A 16284-nucleotide genomic window follows, 5' to 3' on the forward strand; every position below is an offset into this window, starting at 1 on the left:
GGCAGGGTGGAAGGAAACGGATGAACGAAGCCTCCGTATCTGCTTTGGTGGGACGGAACCCCGCGCCCGGTACTTGGGCCCGAGAGCCTGCCGTTCTGTCTCGATAGACTTTGCCTCCTCGGAGTTGTTGGTCAGAGGCGGGCAGGTGGGTGGAACGCCGGACAGATCTGGGCGTCAGGGCAGTGCGTAGGCTGACGAACCACCGACTTCCCGGGACTCCAGAGTCCCGGCCACTGAGAGCCGGGACACTAGTGGCCGGGACTCTCGGGCCGCTGTCGGCGAAAGAGGCGCGATTGGCTGGAGCTGCCGGCGGGCCTTGGGCGGGGCCAGGCTTCAGAAGCTGTTCAGCGATTGGCTGGGAGGAACCAAAAAAAAAAAAGGCTTAACTCAAAATGTTGGAGTTGCCCCTCCAGAGGCGTTTCCACAACGCCCCTGTCGCTTAGTTACAGATTAGCCAACTATAGTTAGATTTGTCAGTGAATGAGAAAACCGCTCCTTTCCGTGAGAGGAGAGCTTTGATTGGCCAATTTGCTCGGGCTTCCCATGTGGACAGCGCCTGACTCGGGCGTGGATTGGGCTGCGGGATTGTCAATCTTACTGGGGGAGGCGTGGCCGGCACTAATAAAGACCGGACCCGACGGGCAGCTGCAGTAAGTTCCACCGCAGCTAGAGCTCCGGATGGTCAACTAGACGGGCAGCTCGGCAGTTCCGTGGACTTCAGCCGCAGCGTTCCGCTCGCCGGGTGTCTCGCCGCAGCCTCCGGAGAGGAGACCGATCCTCACTTCTCAGAGAAATGTGAGTTGACTCTGGTATGGGGGGTGCTCGACCCTCCTTGCCAACTCTCATCGCCAGCGTCAGACTCTGTGGGATGGAAAATGGCGCATTGCAGCAGCTGCAGCGACGCGGGGAACTACCACCGCGCGCAGCCCCCAGACCTGACCACCCCCAGGGAGGAGGGCAGTACCCCACTCTTGGACCAGCCACAGCCGGCACCTCACGGGCGGGGCAGGGGCGCAGGGGTCCCACATTCATTGCACCCATTCTCGCCGAAGGAGCGCCTCTTGCAGGTCTCGGTCTAGCGGAGCCGGGGAGAGGGCGAAGGTGGGGCATGGAGTTATCGGGTAGGGGTCTGAACGAATCTGTACTTGGTTCCTCTGGAAAGACAGTCAGAGGTGCATCTGCTAGTTAGTAATTTGTGTATGTCCCTCACCCCAACTGTTAACGCGTTGCCTCCCTCCCACCTTGGCAATGAGCAAAGCTCCAGAAACTTGTCTGCCAGTTCTCTGGCGCCGAGTGAGCAGCTCGGGAGAACTCAGGGGGCAGTGCCATTTGATTCCAAACAGCCATTCCTCCCAAGGCCACCCTGAGGTGTTTCCCTTCATTGAGTCTCAGCCAAGTGTTTGGAAGAGAAATAGAGCTGAGGATCCCCGTCTTCCCCGACGCATTACATTTAGTCTCTGACCATCTTCAACATCACCCCCATCCTAAGATCCCGAGGGAGAACCATGGCTAGAGGAGTGAAGCAATCCCCTGTCAAGACCACTGTCTGCTTGGTAGAGATTTTTCTTTCTTGTCATTGCCTGGAGTCCTGGCCTGGTCCTAGACATATTTGTGTTGCTTCTCTTAGTGACAAAAAAAATGGGAAAAGATTTACTTATCCTACATAAAGGTTATAACTGTTCTGGATATTTTATTGCTGAGTGTTCCCAACTCCCAACAAATAGTCAGTGGAGTGGTCCCTTCAAATGCTTTATAACCATGTCACATTTTCTCAGTTTGATTTCGGCAGCTTTTACTCTGTGACATTCTATGCATTTTGGCCAAGGCCTAGGATCCCATTTGTTTTCATTTGGGGAAGGAGGATCCTTCTCGGCTGACTGGTTCCCAGGAGCACCCATGTGGGATGCGCCGAAGGAGGTAGAGAAAGTGTGGTGACTAGCAGGGCATCACAAGGTCTCAGACCTTAATCTTGTCATTGCTGCCGCCACCCTGGACTGCTTCCAAGACCAAACAGTGGCTTCTACCCACTCACTGGATTTTCCATCTTCAGAGAACTAGATTGCTGCTTAGTTCAGTGGTAGCACAAGAGTCTTGTAGCTTCCCTGGCTTTGGATCTTCCCTTTGCCGCCTTTACGTCTTAGAAGTGAGAAAGTGATAAGTAAATGGGGATAAGTCAGATCTAATCTGCTAGCATCTCCTTTCTGAGGTGTTATTCTCTATCTTTTTAGACTTGAAAGAATTTCATTTAGGGAGGAGGAACTTCTGGGTATTAGTTCTATTGTGAATAGTCAAGGCATTTCCTGTGTGGTGACTTTGTGATGGTTAATCCCTATATCATTTATTCTTAGACTGCTCCTGCGAGGTATGTTTTGTGAGATTCAGCTTCTGTTTGAGGAGTTCTTATTGTAATTTCTATTCTCCATCAAATTTGAGAGACCTCCCTCCTGCTAGTAGGTTCTTCCTTGGGAGAGAAAATCTCATGCCGTAGGTTAGACTTCATGAAAAAGAGTTTATCTTGAACACTTCATACTAGGTTAATCCCTTCTAAGGCTAAGGGAATGAGGACAATCACTGTGCATAGTAGTGTAAACCAAAATTTCTCTTTGGGGCATAAGGAACATATGTCTCTTTGGGACATAGGGTAGTTTCCTGAGATTTGTTGCCAATCTAGAAAAAGAATGGACAGAATGTCAAAGATGCACGTACATTGAGGCCCATTTCCCTTAATTTTGTCTCCTGTCTGTGCGCTTGGAACAGTTTCATAAGTAATGTAATTGTTTTAGGCCCCAGCTCTATCTAAATGAAATTACCATCTTCTCTGCCAAAAACAAAGCAAGCAAACTGTTCTGACTCACTCCACCTACAGAGGCTATGCCTTTGGTGATTCTCCAAGTTGCCCTTACGACAGCCCCAGTATACTAATTGTTGAATGAAACATAACCAGTAAGTGGATCCCCTTAAGCAGAATCTGTCAGCTTGCTCTTTTTAGATTTAGGCTTTGGGAAAAAGAGCTGTTTAGTCCATAGGCTTATCCTTGGGGTTTAGTCTTTTGTACAAATTTCTTCTAACCTGGATTGGAAGTTTCCAGTTTGACTTTATATGAAAGGCTCTGACAGCCAGGGCAATGCCATTCAGGCCAAAGGTAGCACATTAGTCCCTGCAACCATTGTCTCAGAGGATGTGTGTGAGTTTGGGTCAGAAGATGGCCTAAATAAGATCTCTTGATACTACTCTGGATGTCCCGACCCCCTCTAAATGTTGTTACAGGATTTTTTATCTTTTGCTTCTTGTCACTGTGCTGTATCTCCCTCCTTGGTATGGCCAAGGAGCTAGAACCGCTTCTAATTACATATAGTAACCTAATTGCCATGAATTTGATGGTGTGGGGTGAGAATGCACATGATTTCTTTCTTGTTTTGGGTACTTTGTGTACTCTGTCCACTTTTCTTTCTTTTTTTTATTATTTTTTCTTTTTAAAAAAATCTTTATTGTTGAAAGTATTATTCAGGCCCTCCTTTCCCCCCCATTAACCTCTTCCAGCCCGCTCCCATCCTCCCCTTCCCCCCATTAACTGCCCCCTGCCCCCCAGGCCCTCAGCACCCCATTGTCTGTGTCCATCCATGGGTTATGCATATATGCCTACAAGTCTCCACTTTTCTCTACAGGTCCGATCCAGCTCAGCCGCCCACTGAAGGGGCAGAAGGGACTGCCCCAGGTGGGGGTCCCCCTGGCCCTCCTCCTAATACGACCAGCAACAGACGACTACAGCAAACCCAGGCACAAGTAGAGGAGGTAGGTGGAGCGTTTCTCCCTGAGGGTTTCCAAATCATAGGAGTTTAGAACTTTTCTTTCTTATAGAGAGATAGCTAAAGGCTTTGGGAGGCAAGGAATCCGTTAGAGTTACGCAGGGCAACCCTGCGATCCCGAGGTGGTTGTTCTTTCCCGTGTCTCTGGTGGAGAGCTTAGCAGCTTTGTTTCTGGGCCCCCCTCAGGTGGTGGACATCATGCGTGTAAATGTGGACAAGGTCTTGAAGAGGGACGAGATACTGTCAGAGCTAGATGACCGAGCTGATGCCTTGCAGATGGGAGCGTCACAATTTGAGAGCAGTGCTGCCAAGCTAAAGAGGAAGTATTGGTGGAAAAACTGCAAGGTGAATTTTCTTGTCCTTTTCCCCCTTCTTTTTCCTGGGCCACAACTCACAGAAGGCCAGAAAACCCTCAGGTTCTACATTCCTTCCCTTTAGTGGTGCAGGATCTTTGCCTTGCAGAACTCTTCTTGGGAGGAAGTCTTAAAAGCCTCCTTGAGCTGCATTACCCAGAATTGGCCGCCAGGGTAGGCTAGAGTATTCAGACCCACTAACGGGGGCTACCCTGAGGTGTTTGGAAATGGTTAGTCAAGCTGCTTTTGCCAAAAGGACCCCTGGAAAATGTTTCGCCTGGCCCTTCCTCAAACACCCAACATCGACACAGTGACTGGAGTAGATAAATGTATTTAAATACGTGCAGCTTTTAGGAAGGAGCTGAACACTTCACAATGAAAAAGGAACCACTTGACTACAGATCCATTGCAGTTCTTTTCAACACAACAGGAAAAAGAAGCAAGCTACAAAAGCTCTGATGTTTCTGATGGAGAGCATGGGGGTTGGGCCCTCGCCCAGAGGCCTGCAGATCTCCTGGGTGCTGTGTGTTTCTTGCATTGTCCCAAAGACAGAGAAAGTTCTCTTCCTGGCTCCTTTCTTCCTTTCCCAAGTCCAAGGACCGATTTTTGTGTGTGTGTCAATTTCTCCTCAGATGATGATCATGCTGGGGGCTATCTGTGCCATCATCGTGGTAGTTATTGCAAGTAAGTATTCCTGAGGTTGCTGGTGGGGTGAAGAGGTGGGAAGGTCCTGGAGTCTTCTCCCAGCCTTGCCTGCCTGCCTCCCTGCCTGAGGAGTGGGGCTGCTCCGACTGAGGTATGGAGATCACTGTTGTGGAATCGTCACCTGGCTCAGGAGGGAGGAAGGGCAAAAGCAAAGGACTCCCTTGCTGGACAAGGCTTCCTTCTGCTGTTTGTCACTGTCTTGGGTCAGAGGGAGACATGGGGATGGGACACCTACAACTGCAAGACCCGAATGCCTAGTAACCTGATGTAATTTGTCCTCTTGTTTTCTCCTGTCTCTCTCTCTCTCTTTTCCATCTTGGACTTCCTGATTCCTGTGTCCAGTCTACTTTTTTACTTGAGAATGTGCCACCCCTTCCCTGTTCTCCATTGCCATCCAAACTCATGTTCCTCTCCTTGTTTGCTCTCTCAACCAACTTCCCCATCTACCTTCCTCCACCCCAGCCCAGGTTTCTCCATCGCTCATTCCTCCTTTTCTGTTGCTTTCACTTGCACTATGTCCCTCAACACTCGAAATGCTGCTCCTGGCGCAATTTGAAGCAACTATCTGAAGAGCAACAGCCGGCACCTCCTCCCTACCTGCTTCTTATAAAATCGCAAATTCCTCCAAAGCCAAAAAGAGCTGGAGGCCAAGGGAAGGGGACGGGCGAAGCTGTAGTGACATGCCCACCAAAGTGTCAAGATTCGGGGAGGAGAAGGGTATCCGTGCCCATGGTGCCTCCAGGAAAGCCAGGCCGCTGGCAGGAGGAGGCCGGGAACACCTGCGAAAATGGTGGCTCACTCAGGGCTGCCCTGGTCCCTTGGAGCTCTTCTCTTATGCCAGGCCTGAAGAGGATCCTGGGTGGGCACAAAGTCCAACTCGGTCCTGGTGCAATACCCTCTTAGATAGCGAAACCTGTTTTTTGCAGTTATTTCTAATCTGTTAGTCCAAGATTTTCTATGTCTTCAGGGATCTTACAGCCTTTTACTTTGTTCTCCAGCGACCTGGAGAACGCACATTAATTGTGAAAATACCAGAATTCTCATTGCCATCCTAGAAGCAGTCCCACAAGTTCGTAACTGGAAGGGGCTGACCCTTGTCCACATTTTCTGCAGCATTCTGTACTGTTCATGAGAGTACCAAGTAATGTCATATAGCCAAAGTTTGGGACTCTTGATTCGTTTTCATTGTCGGCATAAAGAGAGAGTGTGTATTAGTTAGAGAGAAACAGTGAATAAAGGGCCTAATTTGAAAATAAGCTCAGAGGAAGCCACTTCTTGCCCTCTCGTTAAGGAGGGTCCTGTTCCTCCCTTCCTGTTGATTAAGGAGTGTGAGGGGTCCTTGGACTTTCAGGGACTTCCTCTACACCACTCCTGTGTACTTGCCAAAGACAGGGATGAGGCAAGATGGCCTTCCGAAGGCCTGGCCGATTCTGAATATTTAGAGAAGCCCAGTATACCCACCGACTCAGTCTTGGGGTAGGAGGCAGACAATGTAGACAGTTTGTGCTATCATGGGGCCCTTTCACCTAGAGCCACCTGTCTGTTCTTCCTGCGTTGTACTCCCCTTCTAAACCACGTGTACCCATCTGAATTCCACTTTGCCTCCTTTCCTTTTCTCTTTGCATGGCTTGTGGGTACAGACAGTGGAATCTAAGGATGGGAGCTACTCAGCCTGTGCGGGGGCCACTGCTGGGCTTCAGGATAGGGTCTTGGGTGGGGTAGACCCAGTTGTGAGGGGAGGCCGGCAGGCTGGGAACAGAGGGGAAACGCCCATGCTCTTGTGTTCCTTCTGTCCTCTGGTCCACAAGCAGGAAGAGGCTGGGCTGGGTCTGGATGCTCACTTTCCATGCAGCAGCATTTCATTGCACAAAACCATCCTTCCTCCCCCTTTGCCCCTGTTCCCCACATTCCCTTTGTCCTGCCCCAGGGTGGGACTGAAGAGCTGGAAGAAAGCAGTCAGTGTACCCTCCCAGCGGTTCCCCCCGAAGGTCTCCACTCTCCTCTGGGCTCCTCCTTGCCTAATGCAGGGGGTCACCGCTGGAGAAGAACCACCACTGTCCTCGATGTGTCCCAAGCCTGGAGCAAATTCGCCCTCTTAGCCCACCCACCCGTGTCACAGGAATTATTTCCTGGGTTTCTGTCCCTCCGAGGCTCACCAGATATAGTTGGCTTTGTTCTTTTGGAGATTTCAGCCCTTCTACTTTCTTTCTCATCCCACTGTGTACCCTCTTTTGTGTCTTTGCTGTCCCCTTTCCCTCCTACCCCCCATGTGCATGAGCAAATATGCAACTAAACCCTGGGACTTTGCAGTCAAATGAAGCCGAGCTTCCCACATCCCCTTCAGTTTGCCATGAGACGATGTGGGGTTTCCACTGTGTGTCTGTCATCACCTCTTTGTCTTTTTTCCTAACCTCAGTCTCATACTTGTATAGAATAACAACTGTACTTCACCAAAGGCATGTGGCTTGTTTACCAATTTCATGTATTCTAAACAAAGGCGCAAAAAATATAAATTCCTAACTACACTGACTTGGTTGTTGTTTGGGTTGGAGTAGGAGAGAGGTGGGGAGGGGAGTGTTGCTTCTTTCTAGTAGTCTGATGTTGCTTTAGGCCGGAAAGGCTGGCTAATGTGTGTCAGATGGTCTTCGGAGATTAAAGCTCTGTGTTGGCAAAGGAAGTGGTCTCTGCTCTCAGCATTCATGCCTGAAGCAGCCCAACTCTTCTGGTGCCAGTGAGAGGAAGTGACAACAGGAAGTTGAGTGAGGATCTCACGCTGACAAACAACGGCAGGTTTTCTCAGACATCACCTATCTACCTCCTTCCTTTGTGCCGAGTTCCACTGTATTGACTAGCAGATTTTAGAAATAAATAAAAGAAATCTCTCCCTGGCAGCTGAGTCGTGTGAGGAGTAGTAGGGATGAGGAGTTGTAGGTATCCTGGAGTACCCAGCAACTATCTAAGGAGCAGAACCTAATTACAGCTCGAGGTTACACAGAGCACCCGAGATGGGCCCCGGGGCTGCCTTCTAGGGCCTTTATTTCGCACCTTGAACACTTTGCAGCAAGGCCTGGGACACAGCTCAGTTGGGTCCAACATAGGGAAAGGTAGGAAAGTGGGAAAGCTTTGCCTCCAAGGACCAAGACGCTTTTATTTGGACAGAGTTCAATATTTGCGTGTGGTCGCCCAACCTCTACCCCTTTGTCCCACTGCCCCTCACTTGCTCCTTTCTTAATTTCTTCCCATTTTCTGTTCCTACCACTGTACCTCAAATCGGGTTCTTGTTTTAACTTCCACCCAGACCTTCCTGATGGCCTCTGTTCTGTTTACCCCAGGCAAAGCCCAGAAGTTATCTACAGCATCTCCTCCCTGGCGCAGAAAGAAGGCAGAGTCCTGCACATGTTCAGAGCCAGTGCCCCTGTGATCTGTGCTTTCTTCATGCTTTTCTTGGGGTATTTTTGAGCTTTGGGGCTTGGCTTAGAGTCCTTCTGGGAGAACGTGACTACTCTTTCTTTTTATTCGGAGGCAGGAGAGTGTCTACCCAGAGGGCCTCGGAGTCTTGGCAGACCTTGGATGAGGTAGCTAGGAGAGAACAAGAGGGAGTGAGGTTGGTTTCAGCTGTGGTACCCCCAAAGCTGTGGGCTGTGGATGGGGGGGAGGGGTGCTGGCTGGAACCTGGGATGCTTGGGCTTCATCTCTGGTCTTGGGTGGGGAGATGGTGTGAGGAGGTGGTTAGCAGAGGCTGGTTGCAAGTGAGGTGGGTCGGGCAAAGCTGAGGGCAGCGGACTCTTACCTTGCCATCTCTGAAGTCCCAGGTACAGCAGTGCAAGGAGGAAGAGGCTGCTGGCAAAAAGGACTCCAAAGGCCACAATTCTCTGCTCTGTAGGTGAGAAGAGTGCAGGCAGGAATCAGTGGGCAGGAACCAGCTCAGCCCCCGCCAGCAGGACAAAGGAGTGTGTGAGTCCCTGTGTGGAGAGCTCACACCAAGAGTTCTGCTCTCCCCCAGGGACTGGGCACACAGTAGCAGTTGTACTTGCTCAAAGTTGTTGGATGTTTGCGTGTTTCTCCACACAGAATTCCCACCGTTTCCCACCTCAGGACATCTTTTTTTTTTTTTTTTATTGCTTTGCAAGAGAAATTTAAGTTAGATAGCTGTTGGCAGTTAAACTAGGATTTTATAAATAGCTGGAGAATGATGTGAGCTGAGACAAAACCCCAGTCTCAAATAATAATGCCCAATGCTCCTGGATGTTTGCATTCTAGGTACTGATTCTTTCCTGTTTAAAAATTTTAAATAATATTCTGCGGCTTCAGGATGAAGTTCCAGCTTGAAGGCCCATCAGTATCAGCCCACTAGCCCTGGTCAGCACACTCAGTGGTTAGAGCATTGGCCTGCACACCGGAGGGTCAGGGGTTCGATTCCCTGTCAAGGGCACATACCTGGGTTGCAGGGTTGTTCCCCAGCTCCAGTTGGGGGTGGGAGGCAAACCCAATCTCTCTTCTCTCCTCCTTGCTCTCACCCCTCCTTTCCACTCTCTACAAGTCAATGGAAAAAGTATCTTCACTCCTCAGGTGAGGAAAACAGAAAAGTGTCAGCCCACTAATAGTAGTGGAGGGTTTGAGGTTCTGGCGTAATCAGGCTGCCTGTTTTTCCGCATCTCACCCTTTACCATTTACTAGGTAGGTGACCTTGGGCAAATTACTTAACATCTGAGTGCCAGTTCACTCATTAATACAATGGGAGTCATGCTAAGACATGTGATCATACATCTAAGTGCTTAGTATAGTGCTCAATTCATGTAAATGCTCAGTAAATACAATTACTTCTCAAGCTTTAAGCCACTTCCCGGTTTTCCCGCCCTCTCTTGGCTCTGACTGTGCAGTTCCCGAGTCCTCTTTAGGCTGCTTCATACTTGGCCTTTTTACATGCCGTTCTTTCTGTCTTGGTGTTTCCTTGCCCCTCCAGCTAGCTAACTTGGTTTTCATGCCCTCCCCCTTCCCAGGACATCTTCCATGCCTGCCTAGTTGGTCCCTCCAAGTGGACTAAGCTCCTTAAGGGCAGGATCAGGAGTGATCCAGCCTCCATCTCCAGCACACCGCCTGGTGCCCTGGCACCTGGCGTACTGGTCTCAGGATGTGTGCTGGCAGCTATGGAGGCTGCTGCCCTGGAAAGAAGCTGAGACTGTGAATGAACATAGCGTGATAGGAAGCAGAACAAGACCAAAGATGAGCTGGAGGCAGGAGAGCCACAAGCCCAGGGTAGAGGTGGGAGAGGGGGCACCCCAGTACCTGGTGGGGCAGCCCAGGTGCTGGTCACAATGGGCTCATCCAGGGAGATGTGGGCGACCTGACAGGTGTAAGTGGCACCAGCAGAGCCAGGTTCTGCCGTCAGGGAGGAGGAGATGCTGTAGGTGCCCTCTGGGCTTTGCCGGAGGCTGGAGAAGGAGGCGTCTGGGACTGGGACTGGGGCTCCACCCAGTTCCTCTCGGGTCCACGTCACAGTCACGTCCACAGGGTAATAGCCAGCGATGTTGCAGATGAGAGTGGGTGGCAGAGCTTCATTTGCCAAGCCCAGTCGTACTTTGGGAGAAGCTGGAAGAAAGAATAAGATTCCAGATGGGTCATTGGGACAACAGAGAAGCCTAAAGCCTTCTCTTCCTGCTGAGCTTGAGCTAGGATGTGCAGGCTGAAGCTTTATCCTCAGTGGAGTGCCAAGGGGCGGTGAGGAGTCCACCCTGGATGCAGGCCATAAAGGGGTACATCTTCCACAGGTAATTGAAAGACAGTAGTAAAACCAACTAACAACGGGCTTGCTTCTTCTCATCACTATGAGCAGTGACTTCAAAGGGTATCAGTGATGAAACGCTCTTCTCGATCAGGACCTCCTAGGTTTGCTGTTGCTCCTTTAGGGTGTGTGATTGGAGGCAGCAAGCCAGGGCAGGGCAACCGGATCCTGGTCTGGGAAGTTTCTCGATGGACTTACCCGAAGTATGACAGAAGACAATCTGATGCCATCTGCACCTCTAGGGTGGAGATGGCATTTAGATTGTGGGAATGCAGTCTGCCTCTCAGGAAATGCCCTTGTATTTGGACTCCAATATGGAAAACACTCCCAATAAGCATATCCCTTTCCCTCTCCCCCAGAGAAGCGAGTTCTGGCCTCACCTTGGACATGGAGCTGGATGATTTGTTGAGCTTGGTACAGAGAGGTGGTGATCTGGCAAATGTAGGCCCCCTCGTCCTTCAGAGTGAGGCTGGGTAGCTTGAGGGAGGCGTCCCCGGCCATGAGGAGCTGCTCAGGCTCCAGGGTAGCGCCCTCTCGCTTGGCTTGGCCCTGCCCTGGGGTCCAGCTGTACACCAGCTGGCCACTGCCTTTATGCTGCAGCCGCCACTCCACTCTGGCGAGGTCCAAGCCTGGTGCCATGGAGAAGCCGCAGTGCAGGGAGGCTGAGGACCCCCGCTGCAAACTCAGGGATGGGGTATGTGTTGTCACCTGGAACTCCACTGTGGTGAGAGAAAGAGGGTGATGTGTTCAGCTTCCTCTTGAGACCACCTGACCTGCGCTGTGGGCAGGTGGGTTATACATCTGCCCCTGCCTCCTTTCTTGGACAGGGAGGGCAGTTGGGCTCATTTCTCAAACAGGTGGAACCACAAAGAAATGGAGCTCTTGAACCATATGATTTCACTCACGTGGAATATAAAACTGAAACTTATGAACACAAACAGCAGTGTGGTGGTTGCCAGAGGGAAGGGGGTGGGGGAGAAAAAGGGGTCCTAATATGAGGTGACAGGAGAAGATTTGACTTTGGATGGTGGGCGCATGGTGCTAGATACAGATTTTGTAATTTAGTAACCCACATATGAAACCTATATGTTCATGTTGACTAATGTCACTCCAGTAAAATTTAATTAAAAAACAAAACAAACAACAGCAAACAAAGAAATGGGGCTCTGGAAAGGCAGTGTGACACACAAGGTGATCTTAACTGTTTTGGAGTCACCCCTGGATAATCTGATGAAAGCTGTTTACCTCTCACCAGGAAGATACACATGCAGAATTGTGGGTTACTGTTGACTCTTGGGTAAGAACCCTGGTTCTTCCATGTGGTCGCTCTGTGACCTTGGACAAGTCACTTAGTGTTACCAAGCTCACCTGCCGAAGGCAAGGCTGCTGTGAAGTCTAAGTAGGAGTAAGAGTTTAAAAAGCACACTGTATGCCCAGCCGCTGTGGCTCGGTTGGTTGGGAATCGTCCTGCACATGGTTGCCGGTTCGATTCCTGGTGGGGGCACATATCTGGGTTGTGGGTTCAATCCCCAGTCGGGGCATGTACGGAAGGTAACCGATCGATGTTCCTCTCTCACATCGCTGTTTCTCTCTCTCGCTCCCTTCCTCTCTAAGCATGAGGATTAAAAAATAAAATAAAGCCATAACCGGTTTGGCTCAGTGGATAGAGCGTCGGCCTGCAGACTGAAAGGTCCCAGGTTTGATTCTGGTCAAGGGCATGTAACCTTAGTTGCGGGCACATCCCCGGTAGGAGGTGTGCAGGAGGCAGCTGATCGATGTTTCTCTCTCATCGATGTTTCTAACTCTCTAGCCCTCTCCTTTCTTCTCTGTAAAAAAAAAATCAATAAAATATATTAAAAAAAATAAAATAAAAAGCACACAGACATGCTAAACCTAAATCTAATGAGGAAAACAGTCAGGCAGTGGGATATGCTACCAGATAAGGGCCTAGGCCAGTGATGGCGAACCTCTGACACGCATGTCAGTGCCATTTCTGATGACACGCGGCCGCTGAGGCGGCCGCATGCCGAGGATGAAACATTTATGTTATTTAAACTATAAATATCACGAAATAATGTTTTTTTCCTCAAAGGGTCACACTACCCGAGTTATGCTCAGTTTTTTGGCGAAGTTTGAAACACCAAGCTCAAAAGGTTGCCCATCACTGGCCTAGGCTCTTCAAAGATGTCAGGGCTATGAAAGACCGTTCTGGAGTACAGGAGCCTAAAGGCACAAGACGGCTAAATGCGTGTGTGGTCCTTGCTTGAATCCTGGACTCTACAAGAACCAGAGAGCTACAAAGAACATTAGTGGGGTAATTGGAGAAGTTTGAATTTGGACTTCATACTTGACAGTATGTGGTGTAGCAAGTGGGACTGCCCTGGCAAATATGTTCTTAAATTCTTGACACACTGTACCCCCTTATTGTCTGCACCACGGTAGACCACCCCACCTTGGTTTGCTGAGGTGATGGTTCTGTGATGATGGAGAATATCCCTGTCTTTGGTTATAAACCAAATGCTATAAACCACATGCTATACATGGCAGTATTTGGAGTGAAGTATTGGGATTACTGAAGCTTTCAATTTGTTCAGGAATATCTATTAAGGGAAGGCTAACAATTGATGGGACCTAGGTGTATAACATACAGGTGTTCATTACATTATTCTTTCACCTTTTGTAGGCTTAAAATATCCCAAAATAAAAAGGGAATATCTAGCTATACCAGGACTATGAGGACTCCTCTTTTCTGCTGTAGCAGGATACACTTAGGATAGACCACAGGGAGGTCGAATGTTCTGGGGCTTTCTAAGGATAGGTAGGTAGCTCCCTAATCTTTGGACTTGGTTGTCTCTTTTTGGAGGTAAAATAGTAGATTTAATGACCTCTGGAGAAACTTATCCTCATGTTCTCAATTCCCTGTGCCCTCTGGGATGTGCTGGAGAAAGCAAGAACTGAGTTTTACTAATAATATTAATAAGGGGTAACGAACAAATTCTGAACCCCTGTGCTTTGCTCTCATCAAACACCAGACCAGGATGGCTTTTCACTGGGAGAAAACTGGTGCTTGGCCCAGGGAGCCTACTATGAACAGCATACATGAATAGAGCATGTCATTTCCTCAGGCAGAACAGTGAGGAGAAAATTAGCCCCATTTTGGGCCTTTTGAAAGAAAGGACCAAGGTCGAGGGGACACCTTGAGATGACTGATGTGGATGGAGGTGGACTTGTTCCCTTCCTTCTTCTTTTTCTTGCTGAGCCGGTATGGCTCAGTGGTTGAGCGTTGACCTATGAACTGGGAGGTCACAGTTTGATTCCCAGTCGGGGCACATGCCTGGGTTGCGGGCTTGATCCCCAGTGTGGGGCCTGCAGGAGGCAGCTGATCAATGATTCTCATCATTGACGTTTCTATCTCTCCCTCTCTGGACTCAATAAAAATATATTAAAAGGAAACTTTCTGCTACTTTTCATTTTCTTACCTGTAGTCAGCACAGTCCCCTGGGGGCCTAGGGGTAGGTTCATCGTGGGGTGCAAGAGAGCCCTGTTCTCAGCATCCCCGAGAGTCTTCATCAGTATGGAGACACTGGGTCCCCCTCCAGAGACCTGCAAGTTGGCGATGAACCAAGCTGATGTCTCAACAGCAGCCTCTTGTCTGGCCTGGAGAAAATAGCGGGAGATCTCACAGGTCACCTCCTTCTCGCTGCAGTCAGCATGGAGCAAGGCCTCTGCGTGGGGAATCTGCACCGGACTCACTGGGGGAGAAGGGCGGGCGGCACAGAGGGTGGACTGGATTGAGGACAGGGGAAGCAGATGCAGGTGGGCGCACTGGGAACTGGGCGGTCCCAGTGCGGGGAGCCCCGCAGGACTGGGACCCGGGGCGGGGGCTCTTACCTGAGGCATCAAAGGTAACAGGTGGGTTGTCTTTGACCAGTGTGCTCACTTGGAAGTCGGTGAAGCCTTCCAGGGAGCCATCATCCAGCACTGGCACCTGCCTCAGCACCAGCAGGGCCTTCACCATGTTCTTATCGCTGGCAAAGCCTCCACGGTGCTTGCCTTCCTCCACCAAGAAGCAGTCCAAGACCACATCCACTGCCCGCCACTGCCTCTCAGCTGCGGGGAAAAGACTGGGCTGCAGCCGCACCCTCCCGCCCAGACAGTTATTGCTGTGCCCGCTCCCTGCCCCAACTGTGCGGTCATTAGGGCTGGACGTTGTGTTCCAGGGGCCCAGCCATCTCTGTCCCTATCTCGTCATCCCCAGGCTGGCTTCTGGGAAGCACCTGCCTTCCCAGGAACTTCTTGATGCCAGTGATTCAAAGTCCTGGATTTGCCTTGCTCCGACGGGTTTATGCTTTTGCTTTTATTTCCAACCATCGAATGAAAGCTATTTTCAGGCAAAGGAGTTCTCAGCAAAGGCAAATAAAAGCAGATTTGCCACTGGGAGAGACGACAGGCCGTGGTGCAGTCCAGGGTGTTGGCAGCCATCTTCTCCATTTCCCAGCCGGCAACAGGTCTGCTCTGCTTTTTTCTGCCGCAACAAGTGGCCTTCCCCTCTCCCGCCTCCCGATCACCTTCCTGGCGGTTTCCTAGCTGGGGAACCTTTCTCTTCCGAAGGTGTCCCCTCTCCCAAGGACAGCGCTCCCACCACATTCACCGTGAAGGCCCCTCTTATTTGGCTTTTCCCCCTGGGTCTCAGCTTCTCTCCCCAACACAACGGGTTCCATTGTCAGCCACTGAGCCGTTCTCCCCTTGGGCTTAGAAGCGATTGTCTCCTTTCCCCTTGTGTAACCCGGGGTGGGGGTGGGGGGTTGGGGTGGGGTGGGGACGGTGGGGTGGCTATCCGGAGCTCCCCTAGCCTCTCTTCCCTCCAGCCTGCTCCCACTCACCAGTGTCCGCAGCTCCGGACAGAGCCAAGCAGAGCAGCAGGCACCACCCCTCTGTGCCCATGGGGGCTGCTCTCAGGCCCTCCGCCGCCGCCCTTCTCCGCCGGCTCCCGGCCTGCCCTGTCCCAGCTGGAGAAGAGGGGTCTCTCTGAATTCTCCTTTCAATACTCCTTGGTGGCCAACGGCTTGAGAGTTTCTCTCCTGTCCTCCGCCTACTTCTCTTTCACTTTCACTTTGAGGAGGTGTCACTGCGGCTGCCTTCGCCTCTGGGTGAAGCCATTTCTTGCTGGTGCCAGAGTCCTGTTCGCTGTTCTCCTTTCCAACCCCGCTGCCCATCCCCACGCACCCCCTGGCGATTTCAAGACCTGACTTCACTGCGTGCCCCCTTCTGCTCCCCACCAGCCCCAAGAAAGTGGAGATGTAGGGAAAGGGAGGTGGGAGGAGGAAGGGAGAGGCCGAAGCTAGACGCAGGAACCCCCTGAGTCTGGGAACCTTTTCTCATTTTCTGTTGGTACCACACCTCCTCCCTCCCCTGCTGGGCAGGCTCCAACACCAGACCGCAGGGGAGAAGGCTCCTCCCTCAGATCCCTGATAGAGACGAGGCTGGGAGTGGCCTGCTTTGTGAGTGGAATTTCAGAGAGGCGGCATGTGGCAACCTGTCACTTTATTTTGCTGTTTCTAAATACAGCACGTGGGGCTTTCCTAGGCTTAGGTGTATTTTACAGCTGGAACCCCGGTCCTCCTCCAGCACCGAGGTG

At 50.9% G+C, this 16284-nt stretch overlaps 2 protein-coding genes across 5 annotated transcripts in view; one reads left to right on the forward strand and one right to left on the reverse strand.

Moving 5' to 3' along the window:
- Nucleotides 1-641: 641 nt before the first annotated feature.
- The window catches only part of VAMP1 (vesicle associated membrane protein 1), a 39612-nt gene continuing 23969 nt past the window's right edge, over nt 642-16284 (forward strand). For 2 of the 3 annotated variants that reach the window (XM_054719357.1, XM_054719356.1), the window contains exons 1-4: nt 642-795; nt 3666-3792; nt 3993-4151; nt 4792-4843. In XM_054719357.1, the coding sequence (XP_054575332.1) occupies nt 794-795; nt 3666-3792; nt 3993-4151; nt 4792-4843 (340 nt within the window). In that variant the 5' untranslated portion in view covers nt 642-793. Of the gene's footprint in view, nt 796-3665; nt 3793-3992; nt 4152-4791; nt 4844-5206; nt 7390-16284 lie in introns of those variants that run through there. The other variant, XM_054719358.1, reaches the window with a different exon arrangement.
- On the reverse strand, nt 7691-16058 carry TAPBPL (TAP binding protein like). Of its 2 annotated transcripts, XM_008144820.3 has the most exons (7): nt 15530-16058; nt 14538-14756; nt 14126-14398; nt 11027-11365; nt 10151-10453; nt 8655-8741; nt 7691-8443 (listed from the first exon to the last, which is right to left on the reverse strand). In XM_008144820.3, the coding sequence occupies exons 1-7, from the start codon at nt 15588-15590 to the stop codon at nt 8364-8366; spliced, it is 1362 nt and encodes a 453-aa protein (XP_008143042.2). In that variant the 5' UTR covers nt 15591-16058; the 3' UTR covers nt 7691-8363. The 2 variants fall into 2 exon arrangements, with proteins under 2 accessions (XP_008143042.2, XP_054575330.1); XM_054719355.1 differs by lacking the exon at nt 14126-14398 and having other exon boundaries at nt 7692-8443; nt 15530-16057.

Source organism: Eptesicus fuscus, chromosome 7 (assembly GCF_027574615.1).
Source record: "Eptesicus fuscus isolate TK198812 chromosome 7, DD_ASM_mEF_20220401, whole genome shotgun sequence".
Classification (NCBI taxonomy): domain Eukaryota; kingdom Metazoa; phylum Chordata; class Mammalia; order Chiroptera; family Vespertilionidae; genus Eptesicus; species Eptesicus fuscus.